The following is a 24207-nucleotide window of genomic DNA, read 5'->3' on the forward strand; positions in this document are numbered from 1 at the left end:
ATCGCAGCTCCACGATGTTAAAGTCTGCGCCGCGCCCGCGGCATGAAGCGCCGGGTCGGTCTCCAGGAAAGGCTGCCAACTCCTCGATGCTAGGCCGCAGTGGGGACGGAGATACGATATGGAAAAAAAAGCGCATTTCTGTCGAGGTAAAAGATTGAAAAAAGTTTCCCCCAACTCCCCCCACCCCCACATAAATCAAACCAAGGAACACTAAAACATACTTTTAACACACTCTCCTTCTCCTGCCCTCACTCTCCATCACCAACCCTCTCCCTCTTCTCCTCCCTCTGTCTCCCCTTCCCTATATCTCCATCTCCCTCCTCCCAATACCTCTCCCTCCTCCCTATACCTATCCCTCTTCAACCCTCTCCATCTCCTGCCCTCTCTCTCCATCACCAGCCATCCCTATAGTTCCCCTCCCTATATCTCCCCTTCCTTATATCTCCCCTTCTCTATCTCTCCCCTTCTCTATCTCTCCCCTTCTCTATATCTCTCCTTCTCTATATATCTCCCCCTCTCTATTTCTCCCTTTCTGTATATCTCCCTTCTCTATCGGACTTATCATCGGCGGAGCCGGCCGTTTTCGGAGGCTGCGGGAGCGGCTGCGACGCGACGCGCCTTGGGCTTGGCCCGCTGTGGACCGTCCGGTGCGGCCTGCAACCACAACAACCTGACTGCGGGCGAGGACAGCGGGAGAAGGGAAAGACATTGTGGCCTTCCATCACAGTGAGGAGAGAGAGGACTGGAGGAGACTCACTGTGATGGATGTTTCTTTGATGGATGTTTCTTTTTTTGTGTGTTTTTGGGGTTGGGTAATTTTAATGCCTATTTAATGCTTTTATTGTTGGACTGTGTTTTGGGGGTTTTGGGGTTGTGTAATTTGAATGCATATTTAATGCTTTTATTGTTGGACTGTGGGTGACCGAATTTCGTCCAATATTGGATGACAAATAAAGCTATCTATCTATCTATCTATATCTCCCTCTCCCTTTATATACCCTTCTCTATATCTCCCCCTCCCAATATCTCCCTCTCCCTATATCTCCGCTCCCTATCTCTCCCTATATCTTCCCCTCTCTATATCTTCCCCTCCCTATATCTCCCCCTCCCTATATCTCCCTCTCCCTATATCTCCCCTTTCTATATCTCCCCTTCTCTATATCTCCCCTTCTCTGTATATCTCCCCTTCTCTCTATATATCTCCCCTTCTCTCTATATATCTCCCCTTCTCTCTATATATCTCCCCTTCTCTCTATATATCTCCCCTCCTCTCTATATATCTCCCCTTCCCTATATCCCCCCCTCCCTATATCTCCCCTTCCCTATATCCCCCCCTCCCTATATCTCCCCCTCTCTATATCTCCCCCTTCTCTATATCTCCCCCTTCTCTATATCTCCCCTTCTCTATATCTCCCCTTCTCTATATCTCCCCTTCCCTATATCTCCCTCTCCCTATATCTCCCCTTCTCTATATCTCCCCCTCCCTATATCTTCCTCTCCCCTCTCCTCTCCTCCCCACCTATCCCTCTCTGCAGTCTCCATGCGGACCAGTGTGCGGCGCTCTGAAGGCGGAACGGTCGTGGCGGCCGGAGGGAGTCGAGGGGACCGGTGCCAGTGGGGGGACGAGCCAGAGAGGGGGGACCGGGCAGTGGGGGACCGGGGACCGGGGGACCGGGGGAGCGCGAGCGCGGTGCGGCGGGGCCTGTGCAGCCTCCCTCCCTGCGTAGACAGTTCAAACCGCGCAGGTGTCGGCTGCGTTTGCCGCCTCTCCCGCTGAAGATGAGCTCGGAGGCCGGGCGGCGGCAGCGGCGGCAGGAGGAGGAGGAGGAGGGGGAGGGGGAGGTGAGTCGGCGGCCGGGGAGGGGGTTGGAGGGAGTAGGGAGGGGAGGGGGTTGGAGGAGGGGGCTGGAGGGGTGGGGAGGGAAGGGGTTGGAGGGTGAGGGAGGGGGAGGGGGTTGGAGAGGAGGGGAGGGGGGAGTAGGGAGCTGGAGGGTGGGGGTAGAACTTAGAAGGGAGGGAGGAAGTGGGGTGGAGGGATGGGATTGGGGTAGGGAATGGAAGGGTGTAGGGGAGGGGGGTAGGAGGTATGGTATGGAGGGAGAGGGGGAATAGAGGGGAGGGAGGGGGGGCTGTACAGGGGAGGGGGGTTGGATGGGGAGTAGAGGAGGGAGAGAGGGAGGGGGTTGGAAGGGAGGGGAAGTAGAGGTTGGAGAGGGAGGTGGATGGAGTGGTGGGAGGTAGGGAGTGGAAGGGTGTTGGGGAGGGGAGGGGTAGAGTAGGGGGCGGGGTGGTATGGGGGGAGCAGAGGGAGGAGGGGTTGTAGGGGGGAGTAGAGGAGGGAGGGAAGGCTGTGGAAGGGAAGGGGCAATAGAGGAAGGAGGGGGGTTGGAAAGGAGGGAGGGAGTCGAGGGGGAGGGAGGGGGGAGTAGAGGGGAGGGTGGGGGGTTGTAGGGAAGGGAGGGAGAGAAGGGGGTTGGAGAGGAGGGAGGCGGGAGTAGATGAGGGATGGGGTTGGAAGGGAGGGGGAGCAGAGGAGGGAGAGGGAGGGCGTTGGAAGGGCGGGAGGGGGTAGTAGAGGAGGGAGAGGGGGGTTAGAGGGGGTGGAGGGATGGGGTTTGTGGAGAGGGGAGGGATGGAGAGAGGGCATGGAGGGAGGAAGACGTGTTTGGGGGGCTGGGATACCTGGGTGCTTTCTAGGCTGATGATGGTCACCGCCTGGAGATCACCGAGCTGGTCGGGTGCAACCTCCGGACTATTGAACTCAGGAATGGTCTCGGCCTTGCTAATAATGCTCTGCATCCACCTGCAACCCCAACTGCCTAAAGTTAAATATCATTGAGATATTGTCTCTAGAGGTTCAGTGGCCCGAGTCATTTGGTATTTTTAAGGCAGAGATTGACAGATACTTAATTAGTAAGGGTGTCAATAGTTATGGGGAGACGGCAGGAGAATGGGGTTGAGAGGGAAAGATAGATCAGCCGTGATTAAATGGTGAAGTACACTTGATGGGCTGAATGGCCTACTTCTGTGCCTTTGTCTTATGAACTTGTGAATACAGTACTGGAAATATGTTTGTGGGAAGTTAGTTTGCTGGGTTAAGGGAGAGGAGAGCTTAGAGGATGGGAGCGAAGTAGCAGGGGCATGTGAAAGTATGATCACAATCTTTGATTGATAATGTAGACCATGGGTTTCTTGAACAATTTGGATTAAGAAAAAAAGTGATTAAGAAGGTAGTTTCTTGAAAAGGTCCTTTGATTCCATGAGGAAAGCTGGAGTTGACTTAATTCTTGGCTCTCAACAAGGTGGACCTGGGTCTTTGAGGTACAGAGGCCTTGCCAGCACTAATTAATCCTTGCATGTCACCATCAGTTCTCAACGTGTTCTTGTACCTCCTGCTTTACACCACCATTTGTTTGTGCACAGCATTGGTCCTCTTACTTAAGAAAGCATATACAAGCATTGAAGTTGTGCAAAAGCGATTTAGTACGCAGGTCGTGTAGGAAAGTAACTGCAGATGCTGGTACAAATCAAAGGTATCACAAAATGCTGGAGTAACTCAGCAGGTCAGGCAGCATCTTGGAGAGAAGGAATGGGTGACGTTTTGGGTCGAGACCCTTCTTCAGACTGATGTCAGAGGGGACGGGACAAAGAAAGGATATAGGTGGAGACAGGAAGACTGGGAGGACTGGGAAGGGGAGGGGAAGAGAGGGACAGAGGAACTATCTAAAGTTAGAGAAGTCAATGTTCATACCGCTGGGCTGTAAGCTGCCCAGGCAAAATATGAGGTGCTGGTCCTCCAATATTCGGTGGGCCTAGTTCATGATAAGGTTGTCCTATTAAAAGTGGCTTGGAGTTTAGAAGAATGATCTTACTGAAACATGTATGATCTTAAGGGAAGATAATAGTTTAGTTTAGAGATACGGTGCGGAAACAGGCCCTTCGGCCCACTAAGTCCGCACCAACCAGCGAACCCCCACATTACCACTACCCTAGAACACACACTCGGGACAATTTTACATTTACGCCAAGCCAATTAACCTACAAACCTGTACGTCTTTGGGGTGTGGGAGGAAACCGAAGATCTTGGAGAAAACCCACGCAGGTCATGGGGAGAACGTATAAACCCTGAACAGACAAGCACCCGTGGTCAGGATCGAACTCGGGTCTCTGGCGCTGTAAGGCAGTAGCTCTACCGCTACGTCACTGTGCCGCCCTAATGGGTTAGACGTTGCAAGGTTTACACTAATGGAAGTCTTAAATGGTAAAAGATACAAGATCAAAGGGGCAGTCATATGAAACTTGGGCGCGTATGTAATTTTTCCACAGAGGCAAATGAAATTGTGTGGTGACCAATATTGCGCGCTATAGTCCAGTTGTGACCAAACCAATGTCATAGTATTGAAACAAGGCCTTTGGTGTAGCTCATCTAAAGTTGACAAAAATGTACCGTCTAAGTTAGCCCCATTTCTCAGTGTTTTACTCATATCACTCTCAACCTTTCCTAACCATGTACCATCTTGCAAAGACTCTATCCCGTATTCTCAATTCCTCCGTCTCTGCTGCATCTGCTCCCAGGATGAACACCCAAGATGTCCTCTTTATTTAGTAAATGTGGTTTTCCTCTTCTGTCATGGATGGATCTCTCACCCTCGGAGTCCTGTAGCTTTGCTCTCGTCCCCCCCCCCCCCCCCTAGGCACAACTATCTTTGAAATGCTGGCAATCTATACCCTGGAGGGTTGTGAGGCCTCGAAGTCATAAGAAAAAATGTAAAAGGAGGTATATAAATGTTGGAAAGATTGGGGCATTCAAAGCTCTGGGTCACTGGCACAATAGAGGAGTTAAGGCCTGTAGAGGGATCCGCCATGATCATGTCAATTATCCATGCAGTTTGAGGGGCGAGTTAGTCTACTTACACCCCTGGTTTCTGCAGGGCAGAGTTTCTGTTTGCTGTTAATTATATCTTGGTTCTCCGAGTCATTCCCATTGAATCTCTAGGTGTTTTTCTGATATGGAAGCTGAGTGTCTTTATAGCTGCATGTTGTGGTGGACTCTAGGGCAATCCAAATACAGTGGACACTGGTGTTGGATGGGAGTTAACAGGTTGTCTGTGACACGTTCTCTAAGCTATCGTTGACGGATATTGTTGTTTTAAGAGCTTCAACATTGATTTTTGTAGTTGCACCATTTCTGTTGTCATTTTTTTTTGGACTTGGGTTTCATGAGAAAAGGGCAGTTTAGATTGTCATTACCTATCATGACTCGGATGATATTGTCTTCCTTGTGCTTCCTTGCTTTGATTTTGACAAATTACTAGGTGCCAGCCAGCACGTGGAATCGAAGGATCGTACAGCACACACATGGGCCTCTTTTGTGATCCTCCTGTCCTTGCTAACCATGATGCCTATCTATACTAATCTCATTATGTCCTTGTCTCGTTACACCTTATAGAAACATTGAAAATCGGTGCAGGAGGAGGCCATTTGGCCCTTTGAGCCAGCACCGCCACTCATTGTGATCATGGCTGATCATCCACAATCAGTAACCTGTGCCTGCCTAATCCCCATTTCCCTAGATTTCACTAGCCCCTTGAGCTCTACCTAACTCTCTTTTAAATTCATCTAGTGAATTGGCCTCCACTGCCTTCTGGGGCAGAGAATTCCACAAATTCACAACTCTCTGGGTGAAAAAGTTTTAAATGGCCTCCCCTTTATTCTAAGACTGTGGCCCCTGGTTCTGGACTCCCCCAACATTGGGAACATTTTTCCTGCATCTAGCTTGTTCAGTCCTTTTATAATTTCATGCGTCTCTATAAGATCACCTCTCATCCTTCTAAACTCAAGTGAATACAAGCCCAGTCTTTCCAATCTTCCCTCATATTACAGTTTCTCCATCTCAGCGATTAACCTCGTGAACCTATGCTGCACTGCCTCAATAGCAAGGACATCCTTCCTCAAATTAGGAGACCAAAACTGCACACAATACTCCAGGTGCGGTCTCACCAGGGCCCTGTACAGCTGCAGAAGGACCTCTTTGCTCCCATACTCAAATCCTCTCGTTATCTATTCTAATTTCCTATCCAAATCCCTTTTAATCATTGCAATTGTATCTGCTTCTACCACCTCCTCTGGCAAGTCATTCCAGCTGACTACTGCCCATTAACTTGCCCCTTAGATCTCCTTTAAATTTCATCTCTCTCACCTTTGACCTAGTTCGAGACTTGCCTGTCATGGGAAAAAGATTGGATATCTATCCCCTTCATTATTTTATTAACTTCTCTCAGGTTGTCACTTAGCCTCCTATATTCCAGGGAGAATAAATCCAGTGTATGCAATTCTTCCCCCCTCTCCAGGCAACTTTGTGGAGAATCTCTTCATCACTCTCTCTGTTGTTACCATATCCTTTCTATGGTGTGGTGTCTGGAACTATACACAATATCTGAAGTGCAGTCTAACCAATGTATCGTCCAGCTGCAGTATGACGCCCCAACTCAATGCCTCGGCCTTGCAAAATACACTAAAGGCCTATTTCACAGTTCTCTCCCCAAGATCCCTCTTTCCATCAACACTCCCACAGTCCCAGGCAGGTAATCTATGGGAATAAAATTTCTCTCTTGTGTTCACTTCACCCCCACAACCCCAGTCAGGAAAAACACCCACACACCATTTCCCTCGCTGTGCTTCACCAAGCTGATTTTGGATCCAGTTTGCCAAGTTTTCCTGTGTATTAAACTTCAAGACCAGCCCACCATGCAGGACATTAGCAATAACCACTTCTTACTGAAGTCCATGTAAACCACATCTACTGCACTGCCTTCATTGACTATCTTAGTTACCTAAAAAAAAAGACTAATCAAATTTGCGAGACTTGATCTCCCCTGCACATATCCATGCTGGCTCCTAATCATTCCCATTAGTTGTTGTACCTGTCTCGGACAATACAAAGTGTTTGCTAAGGCTGTTTTCTGGGAACTTATCCAGGAGGTCGATTCGGCTGGAATTAGTTTTTAATTTTCCCTACTCCCTCCTTGCCAATCGCACCTTACTGAATGCTTATCTCTTCCCAAGGTTTATTCCAAGATTGGAGTAGAACTCATTGACCTCCACCATAACTTCCTTGGGAGGAGCGTACGTGCTGTTTTTGTAACATGGTGGTTCCAGTTTAGTTTATTGTCACGTGCACCGAGGTACAGTGAAAAGCTTTTGTTGCGTGCCAACCAGTCGGCAGAAAGACAATACATGATTAAAACAATACGATGCGATACGATAAAACTATATTCATCCCCTGAGGGAAATTGGTCTGCCGACAGTCATAACACACAATAAGGTACGCAAAAACTTGAAATTAAAAGTGAAACCAAAAAAAAAAGACAAGCAACTGTTGTCTGGCTGCTGTGTGCACAGCGCCTTCACCGGAACAAACAAACAAACAAACAAACAAACAAACGAACACAGACTTATCCCCTGGGCAGAGGATTCTAAACCAGTGTGCGGTCCCCGTTCTCCCACCGTCCCTCACGGCAGTCCCTCACATGATTAAACATGTTTTGAAGTGTCATGTGTTGAAGTGTCATGTGCCATGCACTTGTTCCATATGGGAGTCAATGGGATAGCAGAGTAATTCACTCTTGATGATGAAGCCCATCCCATGAAAATGGCATTCCTTTTCTGGTTAGTCCTTGCACTCTGTTCTTTGATGTGCCGGTCAGCTGTTATAATCTCACTCGGACAATGATGCTAATGACAAAAGCATCAGAGATCCCATGCTATGGTAGCAGAGTAGAGTTTGGTTCTGTCGCTGTTTGTGCTGTTCACAAATGCCCTGACTCTCCAATTCTAAAACTTCACGTTGTGGAGTGGCAGTTGCCTTTGTGTGATTTAATCTACAGTGGTGTAGCTTGTAAGGCACCAACCACCGTGAGGGGTTGATGGGGCAAGGTGTTGGTCCAGTGGCAAGTTGAGAGCAAGACAAATGAGTCTGCTGCATGGGTGTACAATCTGCATGTGCAGTACAAGTACAAGATATCACTGGGTTGTGAAACAAAAGCATAAATTTCCAATTCCATCAACCTCCAATTTCTACATTGCTAACTTCATCCTGTACACCTGTATAAGTAATATCACTCATTCTGTAGGAAGGAACTGTAAATGCTGGTTTACACTAAAGACAGACACAAAGTGCTGGAGTAACTCAGTGGGACAGGCAGCATCTCTGGAGAGAAGGAATGGGTGATGTTTTGGGTTGAGACCCGTATAAGGTCATAAGTGATAGGAGCAGAATTATGCCATTCGGCCCATCAAGTCCACTCCGCTATTCAATCATGGCTAATCTATCTCTCCCTCCTAACCCCATTCTCCTGCCTTCTCCCCATAACTCCTGACAGTGTATGGGGAGAAGGCAGGCACAGGTTACTGATTGTAGATGATCAGCCATGACCACAATGAATGGCGGTGCTGGCCCGAAGGGCCAAATGGCGGCCTCCTGCACCTATTTTCTATGATTCAATGTAGTCTGAAGACTGGTCTCGACCTGAAACGTCACCCATTACTTCTTTCCAGAGATGCTGCCTGTGCTGCTGAGTTACACCAGCGTTTTGTGTCGAATATCACTCATTATTTATGTGCAATAAACCATGGAGGGCCCTTTTCAATGCTGAGTCATATTGAAAATTTTGTTTGCACATGAGTGATTGTTTGTACATTAAACACTAGTTCCACATCGATAAAAGCCCTTTTTTGACAGTCTATACTTTGTCTTCAGTTCTGCATCAGCAGCATCAATTAATATTGCTCGACCACTCACATTGAATCTCCATAGTTTTCCGTCAAACAGAACTGGCACTTGAGCCAATAATTTGACTGTTATTGTAACCTAATGCATTCGATGTAAGGAGTTTAAAAAAATAACTTGTGCACTGAGAGAAAGTGCACTGAGAGAAATTGCGAACATTTCGGCAGTGAACATTTGTCAAGCTGAAAGATGTTACAGGTGGCAGATTTTAATTGGAAGTTGAGGTCAGAGGTGGGGAGGAGAAACAGAGGAATGGTGGTTGAGTGGAAGGCAGGGGGCAGTAGAATCATTGGCAATGATATGGTAATGGTAACCTGGCACTAGGGAATTCAAAGTTCAAATAAGTTTACAAACATAAGGAAATAGAAAGGCAATGGTAGTAAATGGATTAAAGAACATGAGGAAATCGAATGGAAACAAAATTCTGCTTCTGAAGAAGGGTCCCAACCCAAAACGTTGCCCATTCCTTCTCTCAAGAGATGCTGCCTGTCCCGCTGAGTTACTCCATTTTGTGTTCATCTTCGGTTTAAACCAGCATCTGCAGATCCTTCCTACACATTTTGCCTGCTTCAAGTTTTCCTGATAGAGAAGAAATAAGGAATCAAATAGAATGCAAAGACAAAATAACTGCAGGTGCTAGAGATCTGAAATCTCAAAGAAAAATCATTACGCCGGGCAATGTACCACAATTAATTAAATAACACATCTCTGTGGTATCTTTTCAACTGTTTACAAAGGGCCACTTTGCAATGCATGCAATTCAATAGGTCCTGTATTGCACTGGTAAAATGTGATCCACATCAGTTGCAAAATACTGCAGTCACTTTTCTTTTGATACTAAATGTAGACGCTCTGCTAAGTCGACTAAAAATCAAATGCTGATGATTAAAAATAGACAGTCATACAATGTGGAAACAGGCCCTTTAGCCCAACTTGTTCATTGGACCAACGCGCCCCAGCTACATTAGTCCCACCTGCCTGCATTTGACCCATATCCCTATGAACCTTTCCATGTATTTGTCCAAATGTTTTTTAAATGTTGTCATAGCACCTGTCTCAACTACTTCCTCTGGCAGCTTGTTCCATACACCGACCACACTTTATGTAAAAAAAAGTTGCCCCTATTAAATTCGCCTCTCACCTTAAACTTATCACCTCTGGTTCTCGATTTCCCCTACTCTGGGTAAAAGACTTTGCGTTTACCTTATCTATTTCTCTCATGATCTTGTACATCTCTATAAGATCACCCCTCAACCTCCTGTGCTCTATGGAATGAGGTCCTAGCCTGAACCTCTCCCGATAGCTCTGGCCTTCTAGTCTTGGCAACATCCTCGTAAATCTTCTCTGCACTTTCTCCAGCTTAATTTTCAACTTTATTATCACCGGTCCTGCTATCACTGACCTGTATTATCACTAATCCATTCATTTATAGAACATGGAAATTTACTCCATAAAGCATATTTGATTAGAGTGTTGCAATCAAAAGTAGGGAAATATTGGAAGCACTTGGCAGATCAGCATCAAAGAAAGAAAGGACAATTAGTAAAGAAAGAAAGACAATACATCGCAGGAACCGGCCCTTAGGCCTATGATATCAAATTAAACTAATCTCAGTCTGCTTTCACCACCCTTGCCAATGCTTTCCAGGCACCCGAATTCTATCTGTAATTTAAAAAAAAAAAAAAATCCGCACATCCCACTTAAACTTTCCCCCTCGGACCTTAAAGCTGTGCCCTCTCTTTGACAATTCCTCCTTGGGAAAAGGGTTCTGACTGTCTACCCTGTCTATATCTCTCATCATTTTATATACTCATTTTAGATCTCCCCCTCATCTTCCGGCACATCAAAGACACCATCCCAAGCTTGTCCAATCTTTCAAAGACAACATTCCAAGCTTGTCCAATCTTTCCTTGTAGCCAATACCCTCTAATCCAGGCAGCATCCTGGCAAACCTCCGCATCTGCGCATTTTCCAAAATCTCCTGCAATGGGGTGAGCAGAACTGCACACAATGTTTCAGATGCGGCCTAACTGGAGTTTTATAGAGCTGCAAGGTGATTTTGTGACCCTTATACTCGATGCCCCAACAGCAGAAGGCAAGCATGCCATTCTATCTCAATGTGTTGTTATTTTCAGGGAATTACAGATTTTGGACCCCAAGATCTGTCTACAACAATCCTGTTAAGAGTCTTTTATTTTTATATTTTCTTATATTTTCCTCTTGCTTTCAACCTCACAAAGTGCAACACCTCGTGCTTGCTTGAATTAAACTCCATCTGCCATTTCTTTTCGCCCATATTAATATCTTTATCCTATTGTATCTTTGGACAGCCTTCCTCAATGTCAGCAACTCCACCAATTTCTGTGTTATCTGCCAAAATTAGTAACCAGACAAATTGCATTCTTGTATAAGTGTCCCAGCACAAATCACTGCTGAACACCACTGGTAATGGACTCCAACCAGAATAACACCTTCACCATAATATATCTGATATCCTAATACAAAATATTGTTGCATGAAAATTATTATCCATACTCTGCAATGTTGGTACTGTATTGTATAAAGGACTTATTCACAAAATGCTGGAGTAACTCAGCAGGTCAGGCAGCATCTCGGGAGAGAAGGAATGGGTGACGTTTCGGGTTGAGACCCTTCTTCAGACTGATGAAGGACTTGTATAAAGGACTGTTTGGTTTTATTTATGTTATTACATGAAGTTGAAACATGTACAGTGATCCCAACCTTCCATCAGAGCCACAAACTGAGTTCGTGCACAGTAGAAGATGCCTCCAGTTTCACGGGTGGCGCAGCGGTAGAGTTGCTGCCTTACAGCGCTTGCAGCGCTGGAGACTCAGGTTCGATCCCGACTACGGGTGCCGTCTGTATGGAGTTTGTACGTTCTCCTTGTGACCGCTTGGGTTTTCTCCGAGATCTTCTGTTTCCTCCCACACTCCAAAGAAGTACAGGTATGTAGGTTAATTGGCTTGGTGTATGTGTAAATTGTCCCTAATGTGTGTGGGATAGTGTTAATGCGCGGAAAGTTTTCGGCACATTGGAAGTTGGGGGGTTATGTTACAGTTGTACAAGACATTTGTGAAGCCACATTATGCGTTTTGTGTTCAGTTTTGATCACCCTGTTGCAGGAAAGATTTGGTAAGCTGGAAAGGGTGCAAAAATTTCCGAGGATATTGCCAGGACTTAAGGGCTTGAGCTGGAGGGAAAGGTTGAGCAAGCTAGGACTTTATTCCTTGGAGTGCAGGAGGATGAGGGGTGATTTTTACATAGGTGTACAAGATCAGCTGAAGAATAGATAGCGTAAATGCACAGAGTCTTTTACCCAGATTAGGGGAAATCGAGAACTCGAGGGCATAGTTTTAAGGTGAGGAGGGAAAGATTTAACAGGGACTTGAGGGGCAATTATTTTACTCAAAGAGTGGTGGGTATATGGAATGAGTTGCAGGAGGAGGTGGTTGAGGCAGGTACTATCACAACATTTAAAAAAACATTTGGACAGGTACATGAATAGGATAGATTTAGAGGGATATGGGGCCAAATGCAGGCAGTTGGGACTAGTGTAGATGGGGCATGTTGGTCATTGTGGGCAAGTTTCCATGCTGTATGACTATGAAATACTGGTAATACTGCATCTATATACTAAAACTCTCATTTGTTTGTTTGTTTATTTGTTCCTGAACTACAGCCAAAACGGTACACGACAGCGCGACAATTTTTGGCCCACCTTACTCACCGTCGTCCTTTTGGTGCTCATGGAAGAAGTTTCATTGAAATCGGTGTTATGTTTTTTAAGTTATTCACATTTTAAAGTTTAAATCTATCTCCTTGGGAGGGGGGAGGGAGGGAGGATAAGGGGGTTGAGGGAGATGGAGTGGGGGGGAGGAGGAGGAGGAGGGGGAGGGGGAGGGGAGAGGGGAGAGGAGGTTTGGGCCCAACAGGTCCACTTGGTCTAGTTAATAATATTTCTAGTTTAGATTGTTTTTAGATTTAGAGATACAGCGCAGAAACAGGCCCTTCGGCCCACCGAGTCTGCGCCGCCCAGCGATCCCCGCACATTAACACTATCCTACACCCACTAGGGACAATTTTTACATTTACCCAGCCAATTAACCTACATACCTGTACGTCTTTGGAGTGTGGGAGGAAACCGAAGATCTCGGAGAAAACCCACGCAGGTCACGGGGAGAACGTACAAACTCCGTACAGACGGCGGCCGTAGTCAGGATCGAACCTGAGTCTCCGGCGCTGCATTCGCTGTAAGGCAGCAACTCTACCGCTGCACCACCGTGCCGCCCACGTCGTTCTACCGTGTAGTTGCACAAGGGTCATAAGGGTGAAGAATTTGGCTAAAGTGGGATTTCTGGGAGGGAGGATAAAGGTATGAAAGCCACTGATTTTAAAATAACTAAAAACGTAAGTGTTTTGAGAATTGTGTGTGAAAGCTCTTGGCAATCCTTAGTTTTTGCAAGAAAGACTACTGGCTTTGACTTTGAAAATAATAGGCGATTTGAGCATGTTATGTTTTCAGCTGAAATTTATTTCTAAATAGTTCATAAAAAAACTTAACAATTAAACTGCAGTTTAAATGTTACCATTCAGAAGATGTTAATAGTGTATCTGCTATTTTCCAACTACATTTTAAAACAAAGTTTGTTTGTTGCGTTTGAGTGTGTGTCCTGCCTTTTTAGCAATATATTCATCAAAATATTTTATTGCGTAACTTGTCCAGCTGCTGCGTTCACTCGTCAATTGTTTCTTTTTCTCGAACTTGGCAATGAAAGCGAAACCTTTTTGTTCTCGAGATCTTAATTTGCAGTGTTATTGTCAACCTACTTGTATGTTTCTTACGGTATTTATTCACAAAATGCTGGAGTAACTCAGCAGGTCAGGCAGCATCTCAGGAGAGAAGGAATGGGCGACGTTTCGGGTCGAGACCTGAAACGTCGCCTATTCCTTCTCTGCTGAGATGCTGCCTGACCTGCTGAGTTACTCCAGCATTTTGTGAATAAATACCTTCGATTTGTACCAGCACCTGCAGTTATTTTCTTACACTGTATGTTTCTTAACATCACTTCAGAAGCAACCCATACCCTGATCAGATGTGACACATGATGGATGCACTTGTGTTCCTTTGTGTCTGTGTGTCCCTTGTGAGATGTGTGTGGAGAGGTTTAATGTGGAATGGCAGGATGTGAAGTTTTTTTTTACCACTGAAAGTTTCCTTTGTGCCTTTGGATGCAGAGCTGAAAATTGCAGGCTAACAGAGCTACACTAATTAGCCTGACTTGCATAGGTAAACATCTTGCGGATGCTGCTCTCAGATGAAAGATACGTTTTGGGAGTCGTAGATCCTTCATGCATTGTTTCTATTCCGCCAGAATTCTTCCATTGATGTGACTCAAAGTGTTGAAGAGGATGTACCACTAGACCACCCCCTTCTATATGCTGATGCCTTGGTTGGTGATGTGAGACCTTACTTTAAAGGTGTGCCAACAGTGTGGTGGGGAATTCTGTTAACATTTCTGCATGTGAGTGTTGGATTTCCTACATGGATATCTCTAAATAGACATTATTTGAACTGCATTAGAAAACTATTTTAATACTTATTTGGTATGAGCTTCCTGAATTTCCAACCATACTTGAGTTTTTAATTATTTTCACCTTCCATCACAGTGAGGAATGCGGAGGAGTCACTGTGGTGAATGTTCATGTTAAAATGTGTTTTGTGTGCCCTGTTGCTTATTATTGGTATGACTGTATGGCAAATGACATTCCTCTTATGTTGCAAAACATACTTGGCTAATAAAGTATAATTTTGATTGTGATCAATTGGATAGGTCAGCTTTTTGTACTATAAGATATTTGCTAATGGACTGCATGATAATTTTTTTAATCAAGTATTTTGTTAAATATTATTTTCCATTGAAAACGGCATTTACAGAATTGGAAAGAATGTTAGCAACAGAAATTATCTTTCAGATCTGTAGAACAATTTTTCAAATATAAGAATATTTTGGGAAAAACTGGAACATATTTTAATGCGTAGGACGGAACTGCAGATGCTGGTTTAAACCGAAGACAGACACAAAATGCTGGAGTAATTTCGCAGGTCAGACACATCTCTGGAGAAAAGGAATAGGTGACGTTTCAGGTGGAGACCCTTCTTCAGACTGAGAGTTAGGGGAATGGAAAACGAGAGGTAGACGGTGATGTAGAGAAATATAGAACAAATGAATGAGAGATGTGCAAAAAGGTAACGATGATAAAGGAAACAGGCCATTGTTAGCTGTGGGCTAGGTGAAAATGGGTTACAGACAATGAAACTCACCAGGACGACAGTGAAACTACTACAACATTTAGGGTGGGGGAGGGACGGAGAGAGAGGGGATGCAAGGGTTACTTGAAGTTAGATACCGCTGGGTTGTAAGATGCCCAAGCAAAATATGAGGTGCTGTTCCTCCAATTTGTGTTTGTCCTCACTCTGACAGTGGAGGAGGCCCAGGACAGAAAGGTCAGTGTGGGAATGGGAAGGGGAATTAAAGGGGAGATCAGGTAGGGAGGCCCAGGCGGACTGAGTCAAGGTGTTCAGCGAAACAATCGCCTGTCTACGTTTGGTCTTGCCGATGTTTATTTCTCTGTTGCATTTGAAGTCAAAATGGTGGCTGAAACAGTTGTGGAATCTTTCACTGTGATGAATCAATGCTTGCCACTAAAATGGCAGCAAGCATTCATCATTGTTGGTCACTGTTGGACACTTTGACCTTGCGCTCATTATGTCCCACTCTAATGGTGCCTCTCAACCTTTTTTTTCAGCTTGACTCATTAAGTTTAAGACCATGTAATGCATGATTTTTGCATCTAAAATCATTCAACATATGAACACAAAAGGACACACATTGCTGGAGTAACTCAGTGGATCAACCAGCATCTCCGGGGAACAAGATTAGGTGACGTTTTGGGTCGGGTGCACTTTTGAATGCCATATCTGAGGATGGATGTGCTGGCTCTGGAAGGGGTCCAGAGGAGGTTTACAAGGAAGATCCCAGGAATGAGTGGGTTAACATATGATGAGCGTTTGTTGGCACTGGGCCTGTACTCGCTGGAGTTTAGAAGGATGAGGGGGGACCTCAATGAAACATACAGAATAGTGAAAGGTTTGGATAGAGTAGATGTGGAGAGGATGTTTCCACTAGTGGGAGAGTCCAGCACGAGAGGTCATAGCCTCAGAATTAAAGGACGTTCCATTAGGAAGGAGATGAGGAGGAATTTCTTTAGTCAGAGGGTGGTGAATCTGTGAAATTCTTTTCCACAGAAAGCTGTGGAGGCCAAGTCAATGGATATTTTTAAGGCAGAGATAGATAGATTCTTGATCAGTACGGGTGTCGGGTTGTGGGAAGAAGGCAGGAGAATGGGTTAGGAGGGAGAGATTGATCAGTCGTGATTGAATGGCGGAGCAGACTTGATGGGCCGAATGGTCTAATTCTGTTCGTGTCACTTATGATCTTATATAGACACATAAGGCTGGAGTAACTCAGCAGGACAGGCAGAATCTCTGGAGAGAAGGAATGGGTGACGTTTCGGGTAGAGACCCTTCTTCAGACTGAAAGTCACGGGAAAGGGAAACGAGAGATATAGACGGTGATGTTGAGAGATATAGAACAAATGCACGAAAGATATTCAAAAAAGTAACTGATAAAGGGATGGTCATTGTTAGCTGTAACTAGGTGAGAACGAGAAGCTGGCGTGACTTGGGTGGGGGAGGGATGGAGAGAGAGGGAATGCAGGGGTTTAAACAATTAAAGTGTCTAGCAACCGGGAGATCAGGTAGGTCCAGGCAGACTGAGCGAAGGTGTTCAGCAAAACGATCGCCCAGTTTACGTTTGGTCTCGCTGATCTTGAACAACAGATACAGTAGATGAGGTTGGAGGAGGTGCTCTGCCTAACCTGAAAGGATTGTCGTGGTCCGTGGACAAAGTCGAGGGACGAGGTAGGGGCAGGTGTTGCGGTTGCTGGGGAAGGTACCTGGGGAGGGGGTTGTTTGGGTGGGGAGGGATGTTAAATCAGGGAGTTGCGGTGGACGGCCAGGGTGGTGGAGATGGGAAAATGTGACGTGGTGGGAGTGGCAAAAATGTCGGAGAACCATATTTTGTGTGCGACGGCTGATGGAGTGAAAGGTGAGGACCAGAAGGACTCTGTCCCTGTTGCGACTAGGAGGAGGGGGAGCAAGGGCGAAGCTGCAGAGTACCGGGCTATCTTCAGTTGAAACCAGCATCTGCAGTTCCTTCCTACACATGATCTTATGACTCTTCTTCAGTCTGAGTTACTCCTGCACTCTATGTACTTTTGTACAAACCAGCATCTGTAGTTCCTTGTTTCTATCTAATGCATGAACGTGCTCTGTGATGAGGATCTGATCCTAACGTAACATATGGATTCATTGATGTGATAAATTGGCACTGCTGATGATATCCTTTTTTTAAAAAAAATAATCGATTTATCTTCTTTGTTCTAGGTTGCCTTTGTGGCTCTGGCTTTCACTTTGGGTTTTTTATGTGTGACATCATCTGACATTTGCAAAAATGTCCTCTGGTCTTTCAAACCTGTGACTATTATAGTAATCGCCAAAATTGTCCTTTGGATCCTGCATGCTGTCTTTGAATTTTACTTGCAAGCTCAGCACTCCAAAGTCAGAAGCAGGGGCTATCTGGCACTGTACCGTTCCGTGAGGCATTTGAAACACCTGCCACTTTTCATTAATTCAACAGGTGAGCAGAATTTATTTCTAATTGTACAAAAACAGATTTCAACCAACCTTTAGTGAAAGGCCGAGAACATGGTAGCATTGGAATAAGGGGCACCATCTTGTGAAAGGACGAGAACATGGTAGCATTGGGAATAAGGGGCACCATCTTGTACACTGTTCCACAGACCCAGAAAGAAAAATGTTAGGTTCTAGTCTGGAAATGCTGAACGCTGAAAATTTTTTGTCCATATTTGACTGCCAACCAAGCCAAAATTATCACTAATGTTACCAGCATATCATATCATATCATATATATACAGCCGGAAACAGGCCTTTTCGGCCCTCCAAGTCCGTGCCGCCCAGTGATCCCCGTACATTAACACTATCCTAGGGACAATTTTTACATTTACATTTACCCAGCCAATTAACCTACATACCTGTACGTCTTTGGAGTGTGGGAGGAAACCGAAGATCTCGGAGAAAACCCACGCAGGTCACGGGGAGAACGTACAAACTCCTTACAGTGCAGCACCCGTAGTCAGGATCGAACCTGAGTCTCCGGCGCTGCATTCGCTGTAAAGCAGCAACTCTACCGCTGCGCTACCATATGTGGCAATGGCGAGAGAGAGCTATCTACATTCTATTCTTTTGCTAAAGCTCGATCAAAAATAAACTATGCATCAAAACATTTAAAAGGTTGGATTTAAAAACAAAATTGCAGATGATGGAATATTGAAATAAAAATCAGAAAATGTTGGAAATGCTCAGCAGCGTTTGTGGTAAGAGAAACTTTGGGCTTAAGGCCCATATCAGAACTTGGAAAGAGGAAAAAGGCAATTTGATTTTAAGTTTTAATTGGAACTAGACTAAGTGGACCAGTTGGGCCCAAACCTCTCCTGCATTGGTGCAGCACCCTCTCCTCCCCTCCCCCTTCCCCTCCCCACTTCCTCTCCCCTTTCCCTTCCCCCCCCCCACTCCATCCCCCTCAACCCCTCCTTTTCCTCCCTCCACCCCCCTCCCTCCCAGGAGATAGATTTAAACTTTAAAATGTGAATTACTTTAAAAATATAACACCGATTTCAATGAAACTTCTTCCATTAGCACCAAAGGGACGACGGTGGGTAAGGTGGGCCTAAAATTGGTGCGCTATCATGTACAGTTTTGGCTGTTGTTCAGGAACAAATAAACAAACAAACGAGAGTTTTAGTATATAGATTTAATACAGAGAAATGTTAGGGTGTTGCATTTTGGGAAGTCTAACATGGGCAGGACCTACGCAGTGTACAGTAAAGCTCTGGGGGTTGTTGTAGAGCAGAGGAATCCAGGAGTGCAGGTACATAGTTCCTTGAAGGTAGAGTCACAGGTAGATAGGGTGGTCAAAAAGGCTTTTGGCACATTGGCCTTCATCAGTCAGAGTATTAAGGTCAGACGTTGGAAGGTCGTGTTGTAGTTGTATGAGAAGTTGGTGAGGCCGCATTTAGAGTATTGTGTTCAGTTCTGGGCACCATGCAATAGGAAAGATATTGTCAAGCTGGAAAGGGTACAGAGAAGATTTTCAAGGATGTTGCCTGGACTCGAGGGTCTGAGAGTGAGGTTGTGTAGGCTGGGACTCGATTCCTTGGCGTGCAGGAGGGTCTTAGAGAAGTTTATAAAATCTTGAGGGGAATAGATCTGGTAGATGCACAGAATCTCTTGCCCAGAGTAGGGGAATCGAGGACCAGAGGACATAGGTTTAAGGGAAGGGGAAAAAATGTAATAGGAATCTGATGGGTAACCTTTTCACACAAAGGAAGATGGGTGTATGGAATGACATGTCAGAGGAGGTAGTTGAAGCAGGGACTATCGTAATGTTTAAGAAACTGTTGGACAGGTACATGGATAGGATAGGTTTGGAGTGATATGGGCCAAATGCAGGCAGGTGAGATTAGTATAGCTGGTACATGTTGGCCAGTGTGGGCAAGTTGGGCTGAAGGGCCTATTTCCACGCTGTTTGACTCTATGACTCTAAGTTGCAGAAAGGGTTGAGATGGGGAAGGAGATGGATAGGAAAAGGGAATATCTCTGCAGTGAGGCCAAAGTAACACTGGGGGTAAACTGTAGAATAGACTCTTGAGGACAGCATGAAGGAGAGAGAGTGAACAGTAGACAATAGGTGCAGGAGTAGGCCATTCGACCCTTCGAGCCAGCACCACCATTCAATGTGATCATGGCTGATCATTCTCAATCAGTTCCCAGTTCCTGCCTTCTCCCCATACCCCCTGACTCCGCTATTATTAAGAGCTCTATCTAGCTCTCTCTTGAATGCATTCAGAGAATTGGCCTCCACATGGCAACATCTCTGGATAGGAGGGATGGGTGACGTTTCGGGTCGAGACCCTTCTTCAGACTGATGTCAGGGGAGTGGGAGATACATAGATAAGGAAGTATAAGATGTGAAAATAGGACAAAGGTAATGGAGATCAAGGAGACTGTAGAATAGATCGTTGTTAGCTAGGAGAAGGTAACGACAGCAAAGCAAACAGAGATAAAATGTAGTTGGAGACAGTAAGACTGGTCAGAGAACTGGGAAGGGGGAGGGATGGAGAGAGGGTGAAAGCAAGGGTTACTTGAAGTTAGAGAAGTCACTGTTCATACCGCTGGGGTGTAAGCTGCCCAAGCGAAATATGAGATGCTGTTCCTGTAATTTGCGCTGGGCCTCACTCTGACAACGGAGGAGGCCCGGGACAGAAAGGTCAGTGTGGGAATGGGATGGGGAGTTAAAGTGTTTAGCATCCGGAAGATCAGGGAGGTGTAGGCGGACTGAGCCGAGGTGTTCAGTGAAACGATCGCTGAGCCTGCGCTTGTCTTCACCGTTAAACAGAAGTCCACACCTGGAACAGCGGATACAGTAGATGAGGTTGGAGGAGGTGCAAGTGAACCTCTGCCTCACCTGAAAAGCGTGTTGGGGTCTTTGGAAGGAGTCGAGGGGGGGAGGTAAAGGGATAGGTGTTGCATCTCCTGCGGTTGCAGGGGAAAGTATCTGGGGAGGGGGTGCCAAGCACACACCTCTCTCTTCCACCTTTGGAGAGAGAGGGAAAGCAAGGGTTACGTGCAGAGAATTCGCCTCCACTGCCTTCTGAGGCAGAGAATTCCACAGATTTACAACTCTGACGGAAAAAGTTTTTCCTCATCTCCGTTCTTAAAAAAAAGGGACATGAGTTATAAAACAAGGGCAATAGGAGAGTGAGATCTTAAACAAAGAAACATGAAAGAGACAAAAAAAACATTCAAAACAGCTTGTGTAGGAAGGAACTGCACATGCTGGTTTAGAAACATAGAAAATAGGTGCAGGAGGAGGCCATTTGGCGCTTCGAGCCAGCACCGCCATTCATTGTGATCATGGCTGATCGTCCACAATCAATAACTTGTGCCTGTCTTCTCCCCATATCCCTTGATTCCACTAGCCCCCACAGCTCTCTCTAACTCTCTTTTAAATTCATCCAGAGAATTGGCCTCCACTGCCCTCTGTGGCAGAGAATTCCACAAATTCACAACTCTCTGGGGAAAAAGTTCTTTCTCACCTCAGTTTTAAATGGCCTCCCCTGTATTCTTAGACTGTGGCCCCTGGTTCTGGACTCCCCCGACATTGGGAACATTTTTCCTGTATCTAGCTTGTCCAGCCCTTTTATAATTTTATACGTCTCTATAAGATCCCCTCTCATCCTTCTAAACACCAAAGATAGACACAAATTGCTAGAGTAACTCAGCAGGTCAAGCAGCATCTCAGATCGAGACCCTTCATCAGACTGAAATCGGGGAAGGGGACTCTGGAGGTGTGGGACGGTACATAACAACGCTGAGCCAGCATCAATGACTCGGGAAAGGTGGAGCCCACAATGGTCCATTGTTGGCTTGGGTCAAGGTGATAACGAAGGAATACAAACGGTGAAATTGGCAAGAGAACTAGGGTGGGGGGTGGGGGGGACAGAGAGAGAAGGAATGGAAGGGTTACTTGAAGTTGGAGAAATCAATATTCATGCAGCTGGGCTGTAAGCTGCCCAAAGTTCCACTGTCCGTGGCCACACGCATATTGGAGGAACAGCACCTCATGTTTTGCTTGGGCAGCTTACAACCCAGCGGTATGAATATTGATTTCTCTAATTTCAAGTTACCCTTGCATTCCCCCTCTCTCCGTCCCTCTCCTACCCGAGTCATCGTGCTAGTTTTGCTGTTTGTATCCCTTCACTCTCACCTCTTCCATTGCCAATAATGGACTTTTGTGTGCAGCACCTTTCCTTGGCCATCGATGCTAGCTCTGATTTGTCCCGTACCTTTTAAACCTCTAATTTTCCTCTCCCCTGATTCTGAGCCTGAGGAAGGGTCTCGACCCAAAACATCACCTATTCCTTCTCTGCAGAGTTACTTCAGCATTTGGTGTCTATCTTCTCTGTTAGAATAACTCAGCGGGTCAGGCTGCATCCTTGGAGAACATGGAAAGTTCAATAATCATCGGGGCAGAAGTAGGCCATTCGGCCCTTCGAGTCTACTCAGCCATTTAATCATGGCTGATCTATCTTCCCTTTCAACCCCATTCTCCTGTCTTTTTCTCATAACCCTTGACACCCGTACTAATCAAGAATTTGTCAATCTCTGCCTTAAAATTACCCAATTACGGCCTCCACAACCGTCTGGCAATGAATTCCACACATTCACAACCCTCTGACTAAAGAAATTCCTCCTCGTCTGCTTTCTAAAAGTACTTCCTTTTATTCTGAAGCTGTGCCCTCTGGTCCTAGACTCTCCCATTAGTGGAACATCCAAAAAGAATATTCTAAGGGATGTCCAAGTTTGTCTTGAAGTCTGGGTTATCCGTGTGTTGAATTTTTGTTGAATTAGATTGGAGTTTCTGGTCCACCTGCAGTTTTAATGAGTAAGTTGTGCATTTTTTTTTAACTGTACTCTTCCGAAATTAGCCACATAACCAATTTGGCCATTGATTCTAATCGCAAGTTCCAAGCTCAAATGCACTCCTGATTTTTAAGCTTCTGCAACATAATATGATTTAGCAATTTATTGTATCTAGTCATCATCTAAGGCTTCCCTGGTTTGCTTGCAACTGCACAGCATAGTCGTGATCAAAGCAAAGCAAGAATAAATTTAAATTGTAGGTCAACTACCGTAGACTGCTTTCTAACTACAACTATGGTGGCGCAGCAGTAGAGTTGCTGCCTTACAGCGCTTGCAGCGCCGGAGACCCGGGTTCGATCCCGACTACGGTGCTGCCTCTACGGAGTTTGTACGTTCCCCCTGTGACCTGCTTGGGTTTTCTCAGATCTTCGGTATCCTCTCACACTCCAAAGACGTATGCAGGTTAATTGACTTGGTATAAGTGTGTATCGTCCCTAGTGTGTATAGGATGGTGCTAGTAAGCGGGGATCGCTGGTCGGCACAGACTTTGTGGGCCGAAGGGCCTGTTGTATCTCTGCAGTTGAGCTACAGAGCTTAATTTATTTTTCCAACTAGAAGTTTAAATGTTTGGTGTGATAATATGTATGTTTATTAGACTGTCATTTTTTAATATTAAATAGTTAATTGCTTAGGTACGCTGCTCTGGCAACTATTCTGCCAACAGTATGAATTTGCCACCACCTGGTGGTTATGAAGTAAATCTGCGACTGGCAGAATATGAAACTCTGTAGAAAGAGGTCCACAACTATCATGGGTTCATAGAAATCGCAACACAGAACTGTTGGTCTGCTATGCCTGCATATGAATGATCTGACTAATCTATTTAGTTCCTATCTTTTTAAAATTTCAAAGATCTAACTACTCCATTATAAATTGGGGATCTATTTCTATGTCTGCTTGGAGTCCATTTACTATCCATCATTCTTAAGTAAGAACAATTCTCATCCATTCCCATTTCCACCTTGCAGTGATTAATCTGAAATTCCTTTTTGCTGCTTCACCAGCCTGTGAAAACAATCCATAAAAAACATTAAAATAACTTATTTTATCTATTTTTAGATCTCAGTTTTTCGTAGCAATGACATCTGATATATAACCCCAGTTAATATTTTGGACGGTTCCAATAAACTACACTCAAGTTATAATTTAGCTAAAATTTTAACATTTAAAAAAATAAAACCTCCTAGATGCACTGTACTTTATTCTTTCTTGTGTTTTTTAACTTCATATTGTGCTCTGTACTTTTGTGTTTCCATTTTCGCCTGGTATTTCCCCCCCCCCCCAATTTTGTCAATGGCAAGCTCTTATTTCCTCGCATCTGCCCCCAAATGAAACGTCTTTAGAGATACAGCGAAGAAACAGGCCCTATGGCACACCGAATACGTGCCAACCAGTGATCACCTCATACACTCGCACTATGCTACACACTAGGGACAATTTACAATTTACCAAAGCCAATTGACCTACAAACCTGCACTCCTTTGGAGCGTAAGAGAAACCGGAGCACCCGGAGGAAACTCACTCCGTCAAAGGGAGAACGTAGAAACTCCATACAGTCAGCACCTGTAGTCAGGATCGAACCCAGGTTTCTGGCGCTGTAAGGCAGCAACTCTACCGCTGCACCACTGTGCTGCCCAAGTCATGGAGTAACACGACACAGAAACTGGTCTTTCCGCTCAACGCATCTGTGCCAGTCAAGATGCAGCATCTTATC

General features: G+C 45.4%; 1 protein-coding gene across 2 annotated transcripts in view; it reads left to right on the top strand.

Moving 5' to 3' along the window:
• The first annotated feature begins 1664 nt into the window (after positions 1-1664).
• The window catches only part of tmem192 (transmembrane protein 192), a 34004-nt gene continuing 11461 nt past the window's right edge, over positions 1665-24207 (top strand). Inside the window, exons 1-4 of one of the 2 annotated variants that reach the window (XM_078407159.1) lie at positions 1734-1842; positions 12489-12579; positions 14182-14331; positions 17316-17568. In XM_078407159.1, coding sequence (XP_078263285.1) covers positions 12556-12579; positions 14182-14331; positions 17316-17568 — 427 coding nt within the window. In that variant the 5' untranslated portion in view covers positions 1734-1842; positions 12489-12555. Of the gene's footprint in view, positions 1843-12488; positions 12580-14181; positions 14332-17315; positions 17569-24207 lie in introns of both variants that reach the window. The other variant, XM_078407151.1, reaches the window with a different exon arrangement.

The sequence above is a fragment of the Rhinoraja longicauda genome, chromosome 1 (assembly GCF_053455715.1).
Source record: "Rhinoraja longicauda isolate Sanriku21f chromosome 1, sRhiLon1.1, whole genome shotgun sequence".
In the NCBI taxonomy this organism is placed as follows: Eukaryota; Metazoa; Chordata; class Chondrichthyes; order Rajiformes; family Arhynchobatidae; genus Rhinoraja; species Rhinoraja longicauda.